This window comes from Carcharodon carcharias, chromosome 3, assembly GCF_017639515.1.
Source record: "Carcharodon carcharias isolate sCarCar2 chromosome 3, sCarCar2.pri, whole genome shotgun sequence".
NCBI lineage: Eukaryota > Metazoa > Chordata > Chondrichthyes > Lamniformes > Lamnidae > Carcharodon > Carcharodon carcharias.
In genome coordinates, this window is record NC_054469.1 from 95,402,821 (window position 1) to 95,421,218 (window position 18,398).

At 40.2% G+C, this 18,398-nt stretch overlaps 1 protein-coding gene across 7 annotated transcripts in view; it reads left to right on the forward strand.

The window, feature by feature from the left end:
* grb10b (growth factor receptor-bound protein 10b) overlaps positions 1–18,398 on the forward strand; it is a 275,478-nt gene that overhangs the window by 202,653 nt on the left and 54,427 nt on the right. For all 7 annotated transcript variants that reach the window (XM_041183630.1, XM_041183631.1, XM_041183636.1 and 4 more), the window contains one exon: positions 17,405–17,561. In XM_041183630.1, coding sequence (XP_041039564.1) covers positions 17,405–17,561 — 157 coding nt within the window. The remainder of the gene's footprint in view (positions 1–17,404; positions 17,562–18,398) is intronic.

The window sequence follows — 18,398 nt, forward strand, 5'->3', positions numbered from 1 at the left end:
CAGGGTTAAATTCCATCTGCCACTTATCTGCCCATTTGACCATCCCGTCTATTTCTTCCTGTAGTCCAAGGCACTCAACCTCACTGTTAACCACCTGGCCAATATTTGTGTCATCCACAAACTTACTAATCCTACCCCCCCATAGTCATCTATATCGTTTATATAAATGACAAATAATAGGGGACCGAACACAGATCCCTGTGGTATGCCACTGGACACCGGCTTCCAGTCACTAAAGCATCCTTCTGTCATCACCCTCTGTCTCCTGCAAGTAAGCCAATTTTGAATCCACCTCATGAAATTACCCTGTATCCCATGTGCATTTGCCTTCTTTATAAGTCTCCCATGTTGGACCTTGTCAAAGGCTTTGCTGAAATACATATAACTTACATCAATTGCACTACCATCATCTACACACCTGGTCACCTTCTCAAAAAATTCAATCAAATTTGTTCGGCATGACCTCCTTCTGACAAAGCCATGCTAACTATCCCTGATCAATCCTTGCCTCTCCAAGTGGAGATAGATACCCTTCTTCAGAACTTTCTCCAATAGTTTCCCTACCACTTAGGTGAGACTCACTGGAACAAACTTCCTAAGACTGTTGTGGAGAATCATCAGCACAAAAAATTAAGTGGCTCAAGAAGGTCTGCCAAAACTACCTTTGGGGTGCTTGTGATGGGCAATAAAAATGACCTTGCCACTTCACCCACATCCCAGGAACACTTGGAAGAGAAACCAAAGGCTTTTGGAGAATACCCCTACTCTGTTCTTAACAAGTCCTTAAGTGGTATATGAACAGTGACTGAATACCTGTATCGTCTTATGGTCAGGAGGATTAAGAGAATTCATAGATAAAGCAAAAAACTGCGGATGTTGGAAATCCAAAACAAAAACAGAATTGCCTGGAAAAACTCAGCAGGTCTGGCAGCATCGGCAGAGAAGAAAAGAGTTGACGTTTCGAGTCCTCATGACCCTTCGACAGAACTAGGCGAATCCCAGGAAGGGGTGAAATATAAGCTGGTTTAAGGTGGTGGGGGGGTGGGGTTGGGTGGGGGGAGAGAAGTGGAGGGGGGTGGTGTGGTTGTAGGCAAAAGCAGTGATAGAAGCAGATCATCAAAAGATGTCACAGACAGCAGAACAAAAGAACACAGAGGTGTTAAAGTTGGTGATATTAGGGCCCTACCATCCATTCTTAATTAGCACATTCGTTTAGATAATATCACCAACTTCGACACCTATGTGTTCTTTTGTTCTGCTGTCTGTGACATCTTTTGATGATCTGCTTCTATCACTGCTTTTGCCTACAACCACACCACCCCCCCTCCACTTCTCTTCCCCCACCCAACCCCACCCCCCCACCACCTTAAACCAGCTTATATTTCACCCCTTCCTGGGATTCGCCTAGTTCTGTCGAAGGGTCATGAGGACTCGAAACGTCAACTTTTTTCTTCTCCGTCGATGCTGCCAGACCTGCTGAGTTTTTCCAGGTAATTCTGTTTTTGTTTAAGAGAATTCATGTCTCTTTCTCACTGGCCATCATGGTGATTCCAGGCACAATGCACTCAGGCATATGGGAAGATTGCCTCCAGCTCTGACAGTGGGAACTTTGACCGATTTTTAAAAAAATGGTATTTGGGAGTTGCTGACTATGCCTGCATTTATTGCCCATCCCTAATTGCCCTTGAGAAGGTGGTGGTAAGCCCCCTTCTTGAATTGCTGCAGTCCATGTGGTATAGGTACACCCAATGAGCTGTTAGGAAGAGAGTTCCAGGTTTTTTTTTATCCAGTGACAGTGAAGGAACGGCGATATAGTTCCAAGTCAGAATGGTGCGTGTCTTGGAGGGGAACTTGCAGGTCATGATGTTCCCATGCATCTGCTACTTGTTCTCCTGGATGGTAAAGGCTGTGGGTTTGGAAGGTGTTGTCAAAGGAACCTTGGTGAGTTGCTGCAGTACATCTTATATTTGGTACACACTGCAGCCGCTGGTGGTGGGGAGAATGAACGTTTAAGGTGGTGTGCCAATTAAGCGGGCTACTTTGTCCTGGATGATGTCATGCTTTTTTGAGTATTATTGGAGCTGCACTCATCTAGGCAATTGGAGAGTATTCCATCACACTCCTGACTTGTGCCTTGTATATGTTGGACAGTCTTTGGTGGGTTACTCGCTTCAGAATTCCCAATCTGACCTGCTCTTATAGCCACAGTATTTATATGGCGGGTCCAGTTTATTTTCATGTCAATGGTAACTCCCAGGCTGTTAATGGTAAGGAACTCAGCAATAGTTGAATATCAAGGGAAGATGGTTAGATTCTCTTATTGGAGATGGTTATTGCCTAGGAGTTGTGTGCTGTGAATGTTATTGTCACATATCAGCCCAGGCCTGCAAGTTGTCCAGGTCTTGCTGCACTTCTGCAGTACTGTGTAGAGTTTTGGTGTCCTTTTTTGAAAAAGGATAGAATTGTATTAGAAGCAGTTCAGAGAAGCTTCACTTGACTCATTCCAGGGATGAGGGCTTATCTTAAGAAGCAAGGTTAAACTGGTTGGGCCTTTACCCATTGGAGCTTAGAAGGTTGAGAGGTGATCTTATTGAAACATAAAATAAGATCCTGAGGGGACTTAACAGGATGAATGCTGAGAGGATGTTGTGGGGAAACTAGAATTAGGGGACACCATTTAGGAATAAGACGGAGATGAAGAGAAATTTATTTTCTTGGTGGGTTGTCAGTCTATGGGAATTCTCTTCCCCAGAAAGCAGTGGAGGCTGGATCATTGAATTTATTCAAGGCTGAGTTGTTTAGATTTTTGATAGACAAGGGAGTCCAGGGTAAGAGTTGAGACCACAACCAGATCAATCACAATCTTATCAAAAGGCAGAGCAGGCTTGAAGGGCCAAATGGCCTCCTTTGCTCCTAAGTCTTATGTTGCTGTGTTGCATTTGGGGCACAGACTGCTTCAGTATCTGAGAAGCCACGAATGGTTCTGGACATTGTGCAATCATCAGCAAACATCTCCATTCTGACCTTACGATGAAGGGATGGTCATTGATGAAGCAGCTTGCCACTTGCCAAATATCTCAAATGAATATAATTATGACTGGGTAAACTACTTATGCTATCGTGCTCTAATTTTCCCTTATCCAGTATGCGATCTTAGGCTTTGGAGAGTTTTCTGCTCGCCCAGCAATCTGGTGACGGCTGCCATCTTGCAATACAGATGAAACATGGCAAGTTTCCTTTTCAACTCAAGATTCTTAATTCCTCCAAAGTATCCGAACAGGCAGACTTGGTTTAGCATCTCATCCAAACTACAGCAAAACGTTACCCTTGATTTTTTTTTGTGCCCAAGCTGTGAAGTAAAACAAATGTATGGAACAAGAGGATATATAAGCAAAATGTGCTCTTCCCTTCCCCCAGATTGATTTGAATACTAGCCATTCATCACTTAATGAGCTGCCTTGGTTAAGAATAGACATAATTTGTTTGATTTTCACCCCTCCACCCGCCACCCTTGCCTGGTAAGATTGGTGGTTGGGAAGAGTTAAGGTCAGGCTGAATCCGCTTAATCGTCTTAAGCAGCACCATTCCCACCCAGTGAGAGCAAATCTTCACTGGTGTCAAAATGGCCAAGCCTCCTGCTGCAAGCAGGCAGAACCTAATTTAAATTTAAAAGTTGTGGGCCAATGCAGCAACATTGACAACAATACCATTTTTTTTTTAAACCGTGACTTGGTGCTGAACTTGCTAGCAGACTGGTGAGATGTAACAGGGAAGCCAGGAGACATCAGACTAAGTAAGGTCATTTTTATTCTTGGGTCAGAATCCTTGAAAGGCAGGAGGAGCAGGAATGAATCCTTATGTCTCTCTCGCTGGCTCCTCCCTCTCCTGTCACACTGGTGTCTGTTTGAGAACCACCACCTGCTTTCCATCCCCAGCATTTACCTTGGGTCAGGCCCATTCCTTAGGTCCATGAATATGTTGGCATCCGCATCAATTCCCACTCCAACCCATTGACCTTGACAACATTCCCACCAGTTTCAAGGGGGGCAATAATTTCAAATGGGGCTCTGCAGTTAAAATAGCCTGAGTTTGCTTTGATACTCATGCACTTTTCCTGTCCCCCATGCCTTTAATATTGGGGCCAACATACCTTCTTTGACATTTCTCTGACTGCATTCTCTCTGTTTAAATGTAGATTTATTTAGAGTTGTGCTTGTGTCAGGAAATTTATAATGCCAATTAGCCTTATTTCTTCCTTTGAAAACTAATTATTACTCAGTTTATGTACTCTGGGAGCGAGGCCTTGATGTAAAAGAAAGGCTTTCATTTATACAGTGCTTTTTTCAATCAAATCACTTAATAGCCAATGAAGTATTTTTGAAGTGTAGTTGCTGCTGTAATGTAGGAAAAGCAGCAGCCAGTTTGCACACGACATCTCTCTCAAACAGCAATCTAATGACTAGATAATCTGTTTTTGTGATGCTGATTGAGGGATAAATATTGTTCAAAATACTGGGAAAGCTCCCTGGTCGTATGGGTCTTTAAATTTATCCAAACAGGCAGACTTGGTTTAGCATCTCATCCAAACTACACTAAAACGTTACCCTTGATTTTTTTTTGTGCCCAAGCTGTGAAGTGAGACTCGAACTCTGAATCTTATCGGTTGGAGGTGAGACTGTGACCAACTGAGCCACAACTGACATAAGATAAAGGACCTTTGTTCATATGGTCAGGCTCAGTTAGTGGCGCACATTCCTTGTGGAAATGTCATGGAACATTTATATATAATTTAGGCTGACACACCATCACTGCTGTACTGTCTTTGTCATTTAAGGCATGGAAGGAGGTCATTCAGCCCATTGAGACTATGGCGGCTGCACACACAGCAATCCTGTCAGTTCCACTGCCTGCTTCGTCCCTGTAGCCTTGCAAGTTTATTTCCTTCATGTGCCCATCCAGTTTCATTTTGAGATCATTGATTGTTTGACATCCACCATCCTTGTCAGCAGTAAGTTCCAGGTCCTCGTTTGTTGCTTAAAAGGGTTCTCCCTTGTATTCGCCTTCACTTGCCTAAAATCTTAAATCTTTGTACAATTAGCTAATGGAAAGAGCTTTACCTGGTCTACTTTATCTAAACCTATCATCTTGTACATCTCTATCAAATCTCGCACCCCCCCCCCCCCCATCTCCTTTGCTCCAAGGAGAACAATCGCAACCTTTCCCACCTAACCTGGTAACAAAAACCCCAATCTCTTGAATCATTTTGGTAAATCTTCTTTGCCACATCTCAAGGACCTTCACATCTTTTCTAAAGTGTGGTGAACAGAACTGGAAGCAATATTCTAGTTGGAGCTCTACCAGAGTTTTACATAGGTTCAGCATAACTTCCCTGCTTTTTTTTCTCAATTCCTCTATTTTTGAAGATTGCATGTTTTGCTAATCTTCTCTCAATATGTCAATACTGACAAAATATTAAATTGTAACTTAGGATGTATGAGATACCTGGGCAGTGTTTGAAAACTGAGCAAGTGTGACAAGTATCCCAGACAACATTTATTCCTGTTTGTGGGACCCAAAAGTGTGCGGCTGCATTTGTTTGCAAAACAGTTATTGCATAAAAGTAGTCAATTGGTTGAGAAGGGTTTAAAATGTGAAAGGCTTCAAAAATGCAGATCACTAACAATGATTAGTCTTCAAAACCTTAGGAGTGTTTACATTTTTCATGTCTAAACGGAAACCAGCACATCATACTGCTTGTTGTTCATGTATTGGTAAGAGACAACAAACCCTCTTTACTCCTGTGCTCACGTGACCTCATCACTATTGAGTAAGGATTGTTCTATATCTTTAAGGAATGGGAACCTTTGCTGTGTTTTTCAGTTTGGAGCTCGAGGCCAATTACAGGGCTTATACCACTGCTGCAGTAAAATCTGTGAAAGCAGCACTAATAGAGAGCAAGCCAGGTTCTACCTGGTTGGATTGCTCAGTACCTTGCCAAATTGTACATTTCGGCTGTAAGTCATTAGGGAAGATGACTAAATGTTTTTTTTAATAAAACCTCAGAACAAATGATCAAGCTCTGTAAGTTACGGTTTAATCTATGAAAAAGTAGACAAGAAGATGTTTTTCAACATTATTAGATCCCATCTTAAAAATGGGAATATGTAGAATAAATATATTTTTGATGTGGTTTATCCGGGCTGTTTTGAACTGATTGGTTTAGAAGAGCTGAATGAGATGTTGCTTGCAGAAGCATTTTATAAATGCAGTAGGTTCATACTCTGACTACTCCGTCAGTGAAGAACAACAGAAGCAGTTGAATGCCAGAGAAGGGAGGTTATCTTCTACCTTAAAGTATATTGCCAATCAGATCTATTTACCCTCAATCATTTGGATTCTAATGCCTTCTTCACAGGCTTAAATTCACTAGGTAGGCCATGATTAACTTCTGCAAAGAGGATCTGCAGCCGAATAGCAAGGCAGGCTGGATGCTGGCAGTAAGTCTGACAGCTGCCTGGACCTTTCTTGCCTTGGGCTATTTTCAGGGTATGTTCGAGACATCAGTAGCATCAATCAATCTGCAGTCCAGTGCTGCCTAAACAGGTGCCCAATGAATTGTTTGTATAAGCCTAGGCAAAAGGCAGCGCTAGTTTTATTTTGTGTAAATGTCAAGCTTCCCCACAATTCTGAGTATATTTGCACATGTTCTTTACATGGTGCACATATATGTATCTCATATTTGTAAACAAGGCATTCCATTTGCTCAACTTTTGCCTTTTGTGTTGCCATTAACAGAATAATACATATGAATGTACATTTCTCTGACGGTCTTGATGACATCATTTTACAACAGTCCACCAATCTCCCATTGTTTGCTGCTATTTAACAAGTCAAGAGTTGGATTTTGCAATCTGGGTTCACTATGTCTCTTTTATCCATTGACAGGAGCAGAACTGAGGTAAAATGAAGTTTAGAGCTCCAATTGATGCCACTCCTATACCTGTGTTCTTGCCTTAAATAAATAATACCTAGAATTCCTATTTTGTTTATTCATTCATGGGATGTGGGCGTCGCTGGCTAAGCCAGCATTTATTGCCCATCCCTAATTGCTCTTGAGAAGATGGTGGTGAGCTGCCTTCTTGAACTGCTGCAGTCGCTGTAGGACTTTGCAGGACAGAGTTTGTTGGTGTCATTTCTGGTGCCTAACCCAACACCAAGTGGTTTGTCCAGTTTCATTCCTTATAGACTTAGTAATTTGCTAGGCAATTTAAGAGTCAACCAGATTGGTCTGGAGTCACATGTATGCCAAACCAGTTAAGGACTGCAGATTTCCTTCCATAAAGGAGATTTGTGAATCAGATGGGTTTTTACAACAATTGACAATGGTTTCATGGTCATAATTAGACTTTTAATTCCAGACTTCTATTGAATTCATATTCCACCATCTGCCGTTGTGGGATTGGATCCCAGGTCCCCAGAGCATTACCCTGGTGTTGTCACTGAATTACTAGTCCAGTGACAATGACTGACTGCCTCCCTAGTACAATATCACTATTTCTCTCAGTAAACCAGACCAATTATCTTCAGTAACAAAAGTAGAACAGACTGGCAATATTGTATCCTTTATTTCACTGAGGTTTTTTTTTTGGAGGCAAGTTGCCAATTTTATTTCCTCCAGTTCTTTCATTGGTGTTTTTGCGAGGGAAAGAAAGGAAATCGGTGGGATACTCCTTTCATGTGTTCATTTAGCAATGTTGTGATGGGCAATGTCAGTTTGAGAGTCTTACTTAAGTAGAATTCTTAATATTAAACTGAGTAAATGATGAACAAATACTTCATAACATTGTTAATTTATTGGAAAGACACTTCTGGCAAAGCTTATATGTTGGGAGGAGTGATGAGTTTTCAGCTTTTTTTTTTGGAAAGTTAGACCTGTTTTAGCATGATTCCACAGTACCATTTCTATATTTCCTCATTAGGTTACCTTCTCTAGTTGTTCTCAAAAGTACATTTATTTTGTCTAAATCGCTAGAACATGTATTGTGACCCTCATAAAATACCTTAAGTAAAATGTGATTATTAGACTCAGTAGATTTGGAAAGAAATAAAGTAACAGTTGTTGAATCTACATTTATGATTTCCTTTTCTGCATGAATTGGGAGAGAAGTACTTCCAAATGTTATTTTTTTGTATTTGTTACATGATTTAAAAATACTAGTTTAACTGAGATTGCAGTTATGGTTTTCTTGCCACTTGTGACATTACCAGATTTTTGTTTCCTTTTAAAGTTTTGTTAAAGCCTCAGTGCTGCATGCCTAAGTGTTAATTTGACTATTGTAGCTGTTTTATGTATTTTATTGTATGTTGCTTGTTCTGTTTTAGTACACTGTTAATGTATATTTCTAAGAGTCTCTCGAGAAGCTGGATTAAATATCCAGAGCATATCTGATTTATTGACTTTTGAAGTATGTTTACATTGATGATATAGAGGATTGGGACTGTGAATAAGATATCTGAGTTGGTAAAATCAAATAACTTGTGTTTTTGTTATAGTCGAATTTTTAAACTGGACCTTTCTACAATGCAATTTCTAGTTTAAAGGACCGAGGGTTAAATGTCAACACACCAATTAAGAAAACTGGCTCTATCAAAACCATCTATTGGGTGACTGATGCAATATAATTTTGAAAAATTGAGATTTTGCTGGGAACATCTGTGCTGTGCATTTGCATTCATGTTACTGAGTATCTAAAATAAGCTGTTTGCATTTATGACAGCACACAGACAAGCTGCTTTATTTAAGCAGCCTATAATACTATACAGTAACAGATTACAGCAACTGGTTTAAACAAAGATGTCATTCTTAGCTTTGGTAACTCTCTTGCTTCTGAGTTGATGGTTGTGGGTTCAGGACCCATTTCAGACACTTGAAAATATAATTTAGGCTGACACTCCAATGCAGTCCTGAGGTAGTGTTATAATGTTGAAGATGTCATCTTTCAGATAGGAGATTAAACAGAGGACTTGCTTTCTCTCTCGGGTGGATGTGAAAGATCCTATGGCTCTATTCAAAGAAGGGCAGGGATGTTCTCATGTCCTGGCTAACACTTATTCATCATCCACCACAATTAAAACTGATTATCTGCTTATTTATCTAATTTGATATGTGTACCTGCTCTGCACAAATTAACTGCCACATTTTCCCATAACAATGACTATACTTCAAAGTACACCCTTGTACTTTGTAGATTGTAGCCTTGGGACATCATGACTTTGTAAAAAATGATATATGAGTGCAATTTTTTTCAGTGTATAAATGAGTTAAGCTGAGTTTAAACAATTGGAAAATTAATTACAGAAACAGATTAAAATGGTTTAAAGATTGTCTAGTTTTACAGTAAGTACAAAACGCAACCAATTACCTTTGTATCTGGCAGTTATTCAATTATACTTTTCATAGTATGCAGTGTGCTGAGATATGGTCATACATTTGACATCATTTATACATTAAGAAGAATCTGGATAGTTTGTTAATCATTTCTAATAATCATTAATGATCAGAATCAGCGTGGCCTTGTTGTAAGCACTCCCATCTGTCAGAAGGATAAGGGTTCAAATCCTGTTCCAGGACATGAGCTTGTAATCTAGACCGACACTTCAGTGCAGATCTGGGCATGCTGAATGATTACAAGTGCTGTCCCTTTGGCTGAGAAATTAATAGATTTGCTAAAAGATCCCAGGGTACTTTAAAGCAAGGGATTCTCCTGATGGTTGGAATAGTTTTGTGTTTATGTGGACAATTGTTTCTGTTGGAGAAGTTAGGAGATGTGTGTGTTATCTACAAGATGCACTGCAGGAATTCACCAAGGCTCCTTTAACAGCACCTTCCAAACCTACGACCACTTCCATCTAGAAAGAAAAGGGCAGCAGATAGATGGGAACACCACTGCCTGGAAATTCCCCTCCAAGAAACTCACCATCCTGACTTGGAAATATATCGCTGTTCCTTCACTGTCGCTGGGTCAAATCCCTGGAACTCCCATCCTAATAGCACTGTGGGTGTACCTACACCACATGGACTGCAGTGGTTCAAGAAGGCAGCTCACCACCACCTTCTTAAGGGCAACTGGGATGGGCGCTAAATGCTGGCCCAGCCAGCGAAGCTCACATCCCATGAATGAATAAAAAAAAGTTATCTGAGGGCTGAACTAAGTTAGATATTGGATTGTTCTTTCCTCAGAGCAGTGGACCAATGAATCAGGTTTCCAGATCTTGCAATGGACATTGATTCATTGTATTTTTTCAAGCAATGGACCTGTTTTTGTTTGGGTTGGAAACCTTGCACAGGAGGTAGGTACCCTGTGATATAAATGAGTGTCATTGTGATCTCTCAGAGCAGTTTCAATCATACAAAGGGGACAGGGAGGATTTTTTTTCAGTATCTTTTTCCACAGTTGTCTTGGTTTTTTGATCAGTTTCTTTTCCTCTCAAAGGAGATTAAATGATCCTGGGTGCATATGGTTGACCAGTGGATCTTTTCCCTGTCCATCATTTTCATATCTGCCAAAATTAATTCCTTAACTGACACGAAAAGGGAATCAACTGGGCATTCATTTTGTTGCTATTTGTACCTTGCTAGATGAAAATTACCTGCTGCATTTGCCTCTATAACATTTCCTATGTAATTTGCTTACACTGTCCACCACCGATACACTTTGGCAGAGGTGCATACCAGAGGATGCAATGCAGCACCTCTCAAGCCTATGGCCTTTACCACCTAGAAGGAAAAGATGCATGGGTTTAATATCTTCTGCAAGCCCCCCTCCAAGTTACCATTCTTATTTGGAAATATATTGTCATTCCTTCATCATTAAGTCAAAATCCTAGAACTTCCTATCTAACAGCATTTTAGAAGTACATATTCCGCATGGACTACAGTGGTTCAGAGGCAGTTCATCACCACTTTCTCAAATGTTTTGAAATGCTCAGTCAATCTTGGAGATGTGCCAAAGCACTAGAAATACATTGATATCATTCCTCCTCACTCTTAATTTTTCTGTAAATAATAGTAGCATATATCGAAGCTTTAGTGCAAGTTTCACTGAAGATGTCCATGTTTACATTCAAGTAAAAGTTGATGCTTGCATTTGGAGCTTTTGTCCTCTTAACACAGGAAGAAATTCTTTAGCTTTCCATTTTCTTTTCATTCACAAGATGTGCATGTCACTGGCAAGGCCAGCATTTATTACCCATAGCTTACATTTGAGAAAGTGATGATGAACTGCCTCTGAACCACTGTAGTCCATGCGGAATATGTACTTCTAAAATGCTGTTAGATAGGAAGTTCTAGGATTTTGACTTAATGATGAAGGAATGACAATATATTTCCAAATAAGAATGGTAACTTGGAGGAGGGCTTGCAGATGATATTAAACCCATGCACTTTTTCCTTCCAGGTGGTAAAGGCCATAGGCTTGGGAGATGTTGCATTGCATTCTCTGGTATGCACCTCTGCCAAAGTGTATCGGTGGTGGAGAGTGTAAATGTTTAAGGTGATGGATAGGGTGCCAGTCAGGTGAGCTGTTTTGTCCTGGACTGTTTTGAGCTTCTTTTGTGTTATTGGAGCTGTATTCATTGAGGCAAGTGACTTGTGCCTTGTTGGTGGTGAAAAGATTTGGTTAGTCAGCGTGGTGAGCTACATACTGCAAAATACCAACCTCTGACCTGCTCTGGTAGCTAAAGTGTTTATGTGACTGTTATAGTTAAGTTTCTGGTCCATGGTGACCCTGCCCCCCCCAGAATGTTGGTGGGGATTTCAGTGATGCAAAGGCCATTGAATGTCCAGGGGAAGACCCTTGTTGAAGGTGATCATTGCCTGATGCTTGTATTGCATACAGTTTCCTTGTCACTTATCAGCCCAAGCCTGTATGTTGTTTATGCCTTGCTGTATGTGGGCACGGACTGCTTCATTATATGAGGCACTGTGAAAGGTACAAAGGACTATTCAATCATCAGCGGACATCCCCACTTTTGACTTAATAATTGAGAGAATGAAGTGACTGAGGATGGCCTGGCCTGGGACACCAACCTGAGGAATTCCTGCAAGTGCATTCTGGGCCTGAGATGATTGGCTTTTAACAACCACAAACACCTGCCTTTGTGCTTGGTATGACTCCAGCCAGCAATGTGTTTCCCCTCAATTCCCACTGGATTAAATTTCAATAGGGCTCCTTAATGTCACACTCGGGCAGTCACTGTCAGCTAACTTCTGCATGTTTGGGCAAAAGCTGTAATGAGAATTGGAGCCAAGCGATCTAGCCAGAACCCAATACAAGCATCAGTGAGCAGGTTATTTGTGAGTAATTGCTTCTCAATAGAACTGTCGACAACACCTTCCATCACTTAGCTGATGATTGAGAGAAGACTAATGGGGCAATAGTTGGCTGGTTGAGATTTGTTGTCCTGCTTTTTGTAAGCTTAAGCAGGACACACCAAGGCAATTTTTCACTTTGTCAAATAGGTGCCAGTGGTTAGCCAAGCTGTTCCTGTAGAGCTATTTCTGGAGCAAAAGTCTTCAACAGCTAGAGCCAGCATGCTGTAAGGGCGCATAACTTTTGCTATACATCGTGTACCTAGTCATTTCTTCTGAAACAAATTGGTTGAAGATTGGTGTATACAATGGTCGGGGGGTCCGTAGGAGGAAGCTGAGATGGATTGCCCCCTTGACACTTATGGTTGAAAATGGTTGCAAATGCAAATGTCTAGAGTTTAAGATGAAGGGCAATTCTGAGGGCATGAAAGCATAGCTGGCTAAAGTGAACTGGCAATTTAGATTAAGGGATAGGTCAATAGAAATGCAGTGGCAGACATGGGAGGGGATATTTAAGAATACACAGAATAGATGAAAAAGAAAAATTCCAAGGGGAAGACCCACCATTTGTGGCTAACTAAAAAAGTTAAAGTATCAAACTTAAAGAAAAAACATATAATCGTGCAAGGATGGGTGGCAGGTCAGAAGTCTGGACAAAATATAAAAAAAAACAAGAATGGCTAAAAGATTAATAAGGAAGGAAATATTACTGTGAGTTTAGAGTATGAGAGAAAGCTAGCGAGAAATATAAAGACAGATGGGAAGAGCTTCTGTAGATATTTTAAAAAGAAAAGAGTTAAAGTGAGCGTTGGTCCAATAGAAATGAGTCTGGGGAATTAATAATGGAAAATAAGGAGTTGGTAGGTGAATTAAACAGATATTTTGCATCACTATAGAGGATACAAGTAATATCCTAGAAATAGCTGTAAGGGTGGAACTCAAGTAGTGGTACTGAGTAATTTGTTGGAGCTGCGAGCTGACATCTCTCTGGGTCCTGATGGACTTCATCCTAGGGTCTTAAAAGAAGTGGCTAGTAAGATAATTAATGTGTTGGTTTTAATTTTCCAAAATTCACTAGGTTCAGGGAAGATTCCATTAGATTGGAAAATAGTGAATGTAACTCCTTTCTTCAAAAGGGAAGGGAAGCAGAAAGCAGGAAACTGCAGGCCAGTTAGCTTAACATCTGTCATAGGTAAAATGTTAGAAGCTATTATTAAAGACATAATAGCAGGGCACTCGGATAAATTCAAGGTAATCAGGCAGAGTCAATATGGTTTTGTGAGGGAAATCAAATTTATTGGAGTTCTTTGAAGAAGTAATATGTGCCGTGAATAAAGGGGAACTGTTGAATGTACTGTACTTAGGTTCCCAGAAGGCATTTGATAAAGTGCCACATCAAAAGTTATTGCGGAAAATAAAAGCTCATGGTGTCAGACGTAACATATTGGCATAGATAGAAATGTAGCTAGTTGACAGGAAGCCTAGAGTAGGCATAAATGGGTCTTTTTCTGGTTGGTAGGATGTCATGAGTGGTGTGCCACAGAGATCAGTGCTGGGGCCTCAACTTCTTACAATTTATATAAATTTCTTGGATGAAGGGACAGAAGGTATGGTTGTTAAATTTGCTGATGACACAAAGATAGGTAGGAAAGTAAGATGTGAAGAGGACATGAGGCTACAAAGGGATATAGATAGGTTACGTGAGTGGGAAAGATCTGGCAAATGGAGTATAATGTGGACAAATGTGAAATTGTCCATTTTGGCAGGAATAATAAAAAAGAAGCACATTACCTAAATTAAAGATTGCAGAGCTCTGAGATGCAGAGCGACCTGGGTGTCCTAGTGCATGGATCACAACAGGTTAGTATGCAGGCACAGCAAGTAATTAGGAAAGCTAATAGAATGTTATCACTTCCTGTGGGGGTAATTGAATACAAAAGTGTTGAGGTCATGCTTCCCATTGGTGAGACCATATCTGGAGTACTGTGCACAATGTTGGTTTCCCTATTTAAGGAAGGCTATAAATGCTTTGGAAGCAGTTCAGAGAAGGTTTACTAAACTAATATCAAGAATGGGCAGGTGGCTTTATGAGGGAAGATTGGATAAAGGCTGTAAGTTTGTATCTGCTAGAATTTAGAAGAGTAACAGGTGGTGTGATTGAAATGTGTCAAGATCCTGAGGGATCTTGACAGGGGTGTTTGTGGAAAGGATGCTTCCTCTTGTGGGAAAATCTAGAACTAGGGGTCACTGTTTAAAAATAAGAGGTAAACCATTTGAAACAAAGACGAGAAATTTTTTTTATCAGAGGATTGTGATTCTTTTGGTACTCTGTTCCTCAAAAGATGGTGGAAGCAGTCTTTGATTATTTTTAAGGCAGAGCTAGATAGATTCTTGATAAGGAAAGGAGTGAAATGTTAACGGGTAGGTGGGAATGTGGAGTTGAGGTAACAATCAGATCAGCCATGATCTTATTGAATGATGGAGCAGACCAGTGCTCCTAATTCATATGTTCATGAGCTAGTCTGTGTTGTTGCTTCACCAGATTTGAACCTTGTTTTCAGGTACATCTGTTGCTGCTCATGGCATGCCCTCCTACACATCTCATTGAACCAAGGTAGGCCCCTAGCTTCATGATAAAGTGAGGGATCTGTGGGCCATGAGATTTCAGATTGTGGTGGAATACTGCTGCTGCTGATGATGACCCACTGTGCTTCATGAATGTATGGTTTTGAGCTACTATAGTCAATGCCACCTAGCACAGTGATAGTGCCACACCTCACGATGGAGAGCGTCCTTGTTGTGAAGATGGAACTTCACTGCATGGTCCTTGTGAAGATGATCAGTCCTATGAATACTGTCGTGGGCAGATGCATCTGCGACAGGTAGCTTGATGAGAATGAGGTCAAGTTGGTTTTTCCCTCTTGTTGGTTCTCTCGTCATCTGCCGCAGGCCCAGTTTGGCAGCTTCAAGAGCCTTTTCATCCTCAATTACGGCAGAACCCAGCAAGGGTAAAAGATGAGGGCTAAGCTTTTGCAAACATTTTCAGCCAGAAGGGTTGAGTGAATGGCCCATCTTGGCCTCCTTTTGATTGATTAAAATCAGAAATTCCAGCGTTTGCTGCCTCATTGCACGTTGCAATTTTGCTGGACCCCAGATATTTCAATGTTTCCTCTAAGCTAAGTGGCAACACAGCAACCTGAAAGTCCCTATACAGCCTGCATAAAGTCGGCTTCTAAGTTACTGTGTATTCGACTGCACAAAAAATTTAAAGGAGTTGGCACTTAAATCGCTGAACATTCCAAAAGGAAAGTGGGTGTGTTGGTCCAGCACAGAGAACTTGATGATCTGCTGTTCATGTTTGAAAGTTTGAACTGTTGGTATTTAAGAAATATCTCAGACCAACTCGAGCAGGTTAGGTCTTGGAGTTCTGACAAAGGTATATAAGGCTCCCTGTAAGAGGGAATTCTTATTGGTGCTTTTAATTGTTGTGTATTTTTGACAGACTTTATGAACAGTGGGGGATAGTTTACTGTTGACACTCTGGCTTTAAATGTACATAGATTGACATCTCTGACTCATTTAGTCCAGCAATGATTCTGAATTTGGCCTGTACAGGTACAGACCCTTGAAATCTGGGAAGGCTGTAATGAAGTGGTGGATTTGCACATGCACAATTGCTTCAAACTCTTGTGGGTCACTTCAACTCTCTCCAGTTGTAGTTATCCGTTGTTAGTAAATGCACCTCAGTTTAAACAAGCCAGATTCAACAACAGCTTCTCAATTTCCATTCCTTAATTTTAGATAGGGAAACAAAATTTTGAAGCAATGTTAAAATCTGTCCAACTGCTGTGTGCAGTCACTGCTTAAAAGTAAAATAAGGGTGAGGTTTTATGTTGATTTATATCTTTTGCAAAACCAATAGTTTGTGATCGCTAGTGATCCAGAATCATAATCAGTGCTACAGGTGACTAAACCTGACAGTGCTGCAGAAGTGCAGTGCATAAATTGCTTTTAAAATTACATCAGTTACCACAAAGCTCTCCATTGTGTGGGGAAAGTTGGCAAACATGCTAGATTATAAACTTCATGTTTGCTTTTATCCAGATTTCTAAACCTTTTTGTTTTCATTAATATGTTAATATGTCTGAGATTCTTCATGACATCATATGTGGGTTCTCTTGAAACATTCTCAAATTGGCTAGAACGGCAAAGTAAATTGGAACACTGTAATGATCTGTGTGGGAACTGATTACATCAGCCAGAAAAGGTTACTCTGATTGGTCAGCATGCATGGTTTGATTCACTATCTAACTGACTGTGTGTACTAACCCTTTGTGGAGCTACCAAGTCCTGTACACACCCTAGAGTAATGTAATATCTTTCAATACTAGTCAGTGCTTGGAGTATGTGACAGGTACAGTAATCCATTGATACATTATAACATCCTGAGTGTGCTACATTACTGAAAGGGTTTGCAAGAGACAAAGAACCCTAGCTAAAGCAGCAGGCTTAACTTTAAAATGCCATCCTGTTCTCCTAACTGCTATCTTTTCCAAGCTGAGGTAAGATATTCATAGCAAATTACCCTGAAGGTTTCCTTCATATCATATTCTGATGTCATGTGTCTTTGTTGGTGTGAGCTGATAATACTAACAGGACTGTCTAAATCCAGTTCATATTAGCCTTCAATTGCTTTCTTCAGTTAATGTCAGGGGGAGGGGTGATAGAAATCAAGTTATTACCATACAGCTGATTGATTTGCCACAGTTGACTGTTTTAAAGTCCTTTAAAAATGTAACAGAATGATTAACATTTGAAATGTTTGGCAGAGGGAAAGCATTGTCTGTAGTCGAAAATCTTGTAGTTTTGAATAAACTTAATGGTGAGTGGAAATTAGTTTCAAAATTTCTGCTTCTGTATTTCTTGCAATAACTTAATTATTACAATAACCATATTTAAAATATTGAACAATGGGTGTACATTGCTTAACCAACTTTTTATTGTATAACAACAGTAGTTCCTTTTTTTTGGTAGGTTATTAAAGTTTTCAGCGAAGATGGAACAAGCAAGGCAATTGAACTTCCATCTGAAATGACTGCCAGAGATGTGTGCCAGCTGTTGATATATAAATGTCATTGTGTTGATGATAACAGCTGGACATTAATTGAACATCATCCACATCTAGGTCTAGGTAAGATTATCAAAATGCTAAATGAATTTAGGTACCATCATTCATTTTTATCATTTGGCATAGAAAAGTAAAGCCAAAACAAAAACACTTGACAGTCACGGCTTCATAGATGTGTTTCACATCAATGCAGTTAAATATTTATAGATGCTGGTATGGAGAGCAGCAGGAGTGAAACATGAGAAATATGTTGATTAAGGTCTTGGGTACTGTGTGCACAAGTGAGTTAGGGCTGAAGTGATTTTTTTTCTGAATGCATTACAACTTGCAATTTGTGTATCCTGTTTAGACCACACATTTTTCTCATTTTGAAATTCATTTAAGAACATCTTGCCTGAGCTGTCATTGTTTTCTTGTAATTCTCATTGATGCATAGTTTAGTGTTGCATACCTTCTTTACCTTGAGATGACTACATCGAAGAGTTCAGAGCTAGATCACAGATGGAGACATGCTATGGTTCATTATTTTATGTTTAAGTAGTAATGGTAAAATAATACTTGGGAAGTAACCAAGAACACGGAGGTAGGTAGCTTGAAAAATCCCTGATGTACCTCAGAGACTCTGTGCCACTTGCGTATCACCTTCAGAATACATAATTACAAGCTACAAATGGCATAATCTTTTTAAAGTTACTTATGTTAATATTTTGCACCAATTCATATGGAAACATGCAGCATTTCTGCTCAAACTGCTCTGGCTATGCTACATGAATTAACAAGCTAAAAAGCACCAAATTTCTATTCTAGTCCATTGGTGAAATATGTGCAGGAATCATCTTATTAATTTGACTGTTGAAATATATGTCCTTCATGACCCTAGAGTTGCAGAACTGGTGGTGC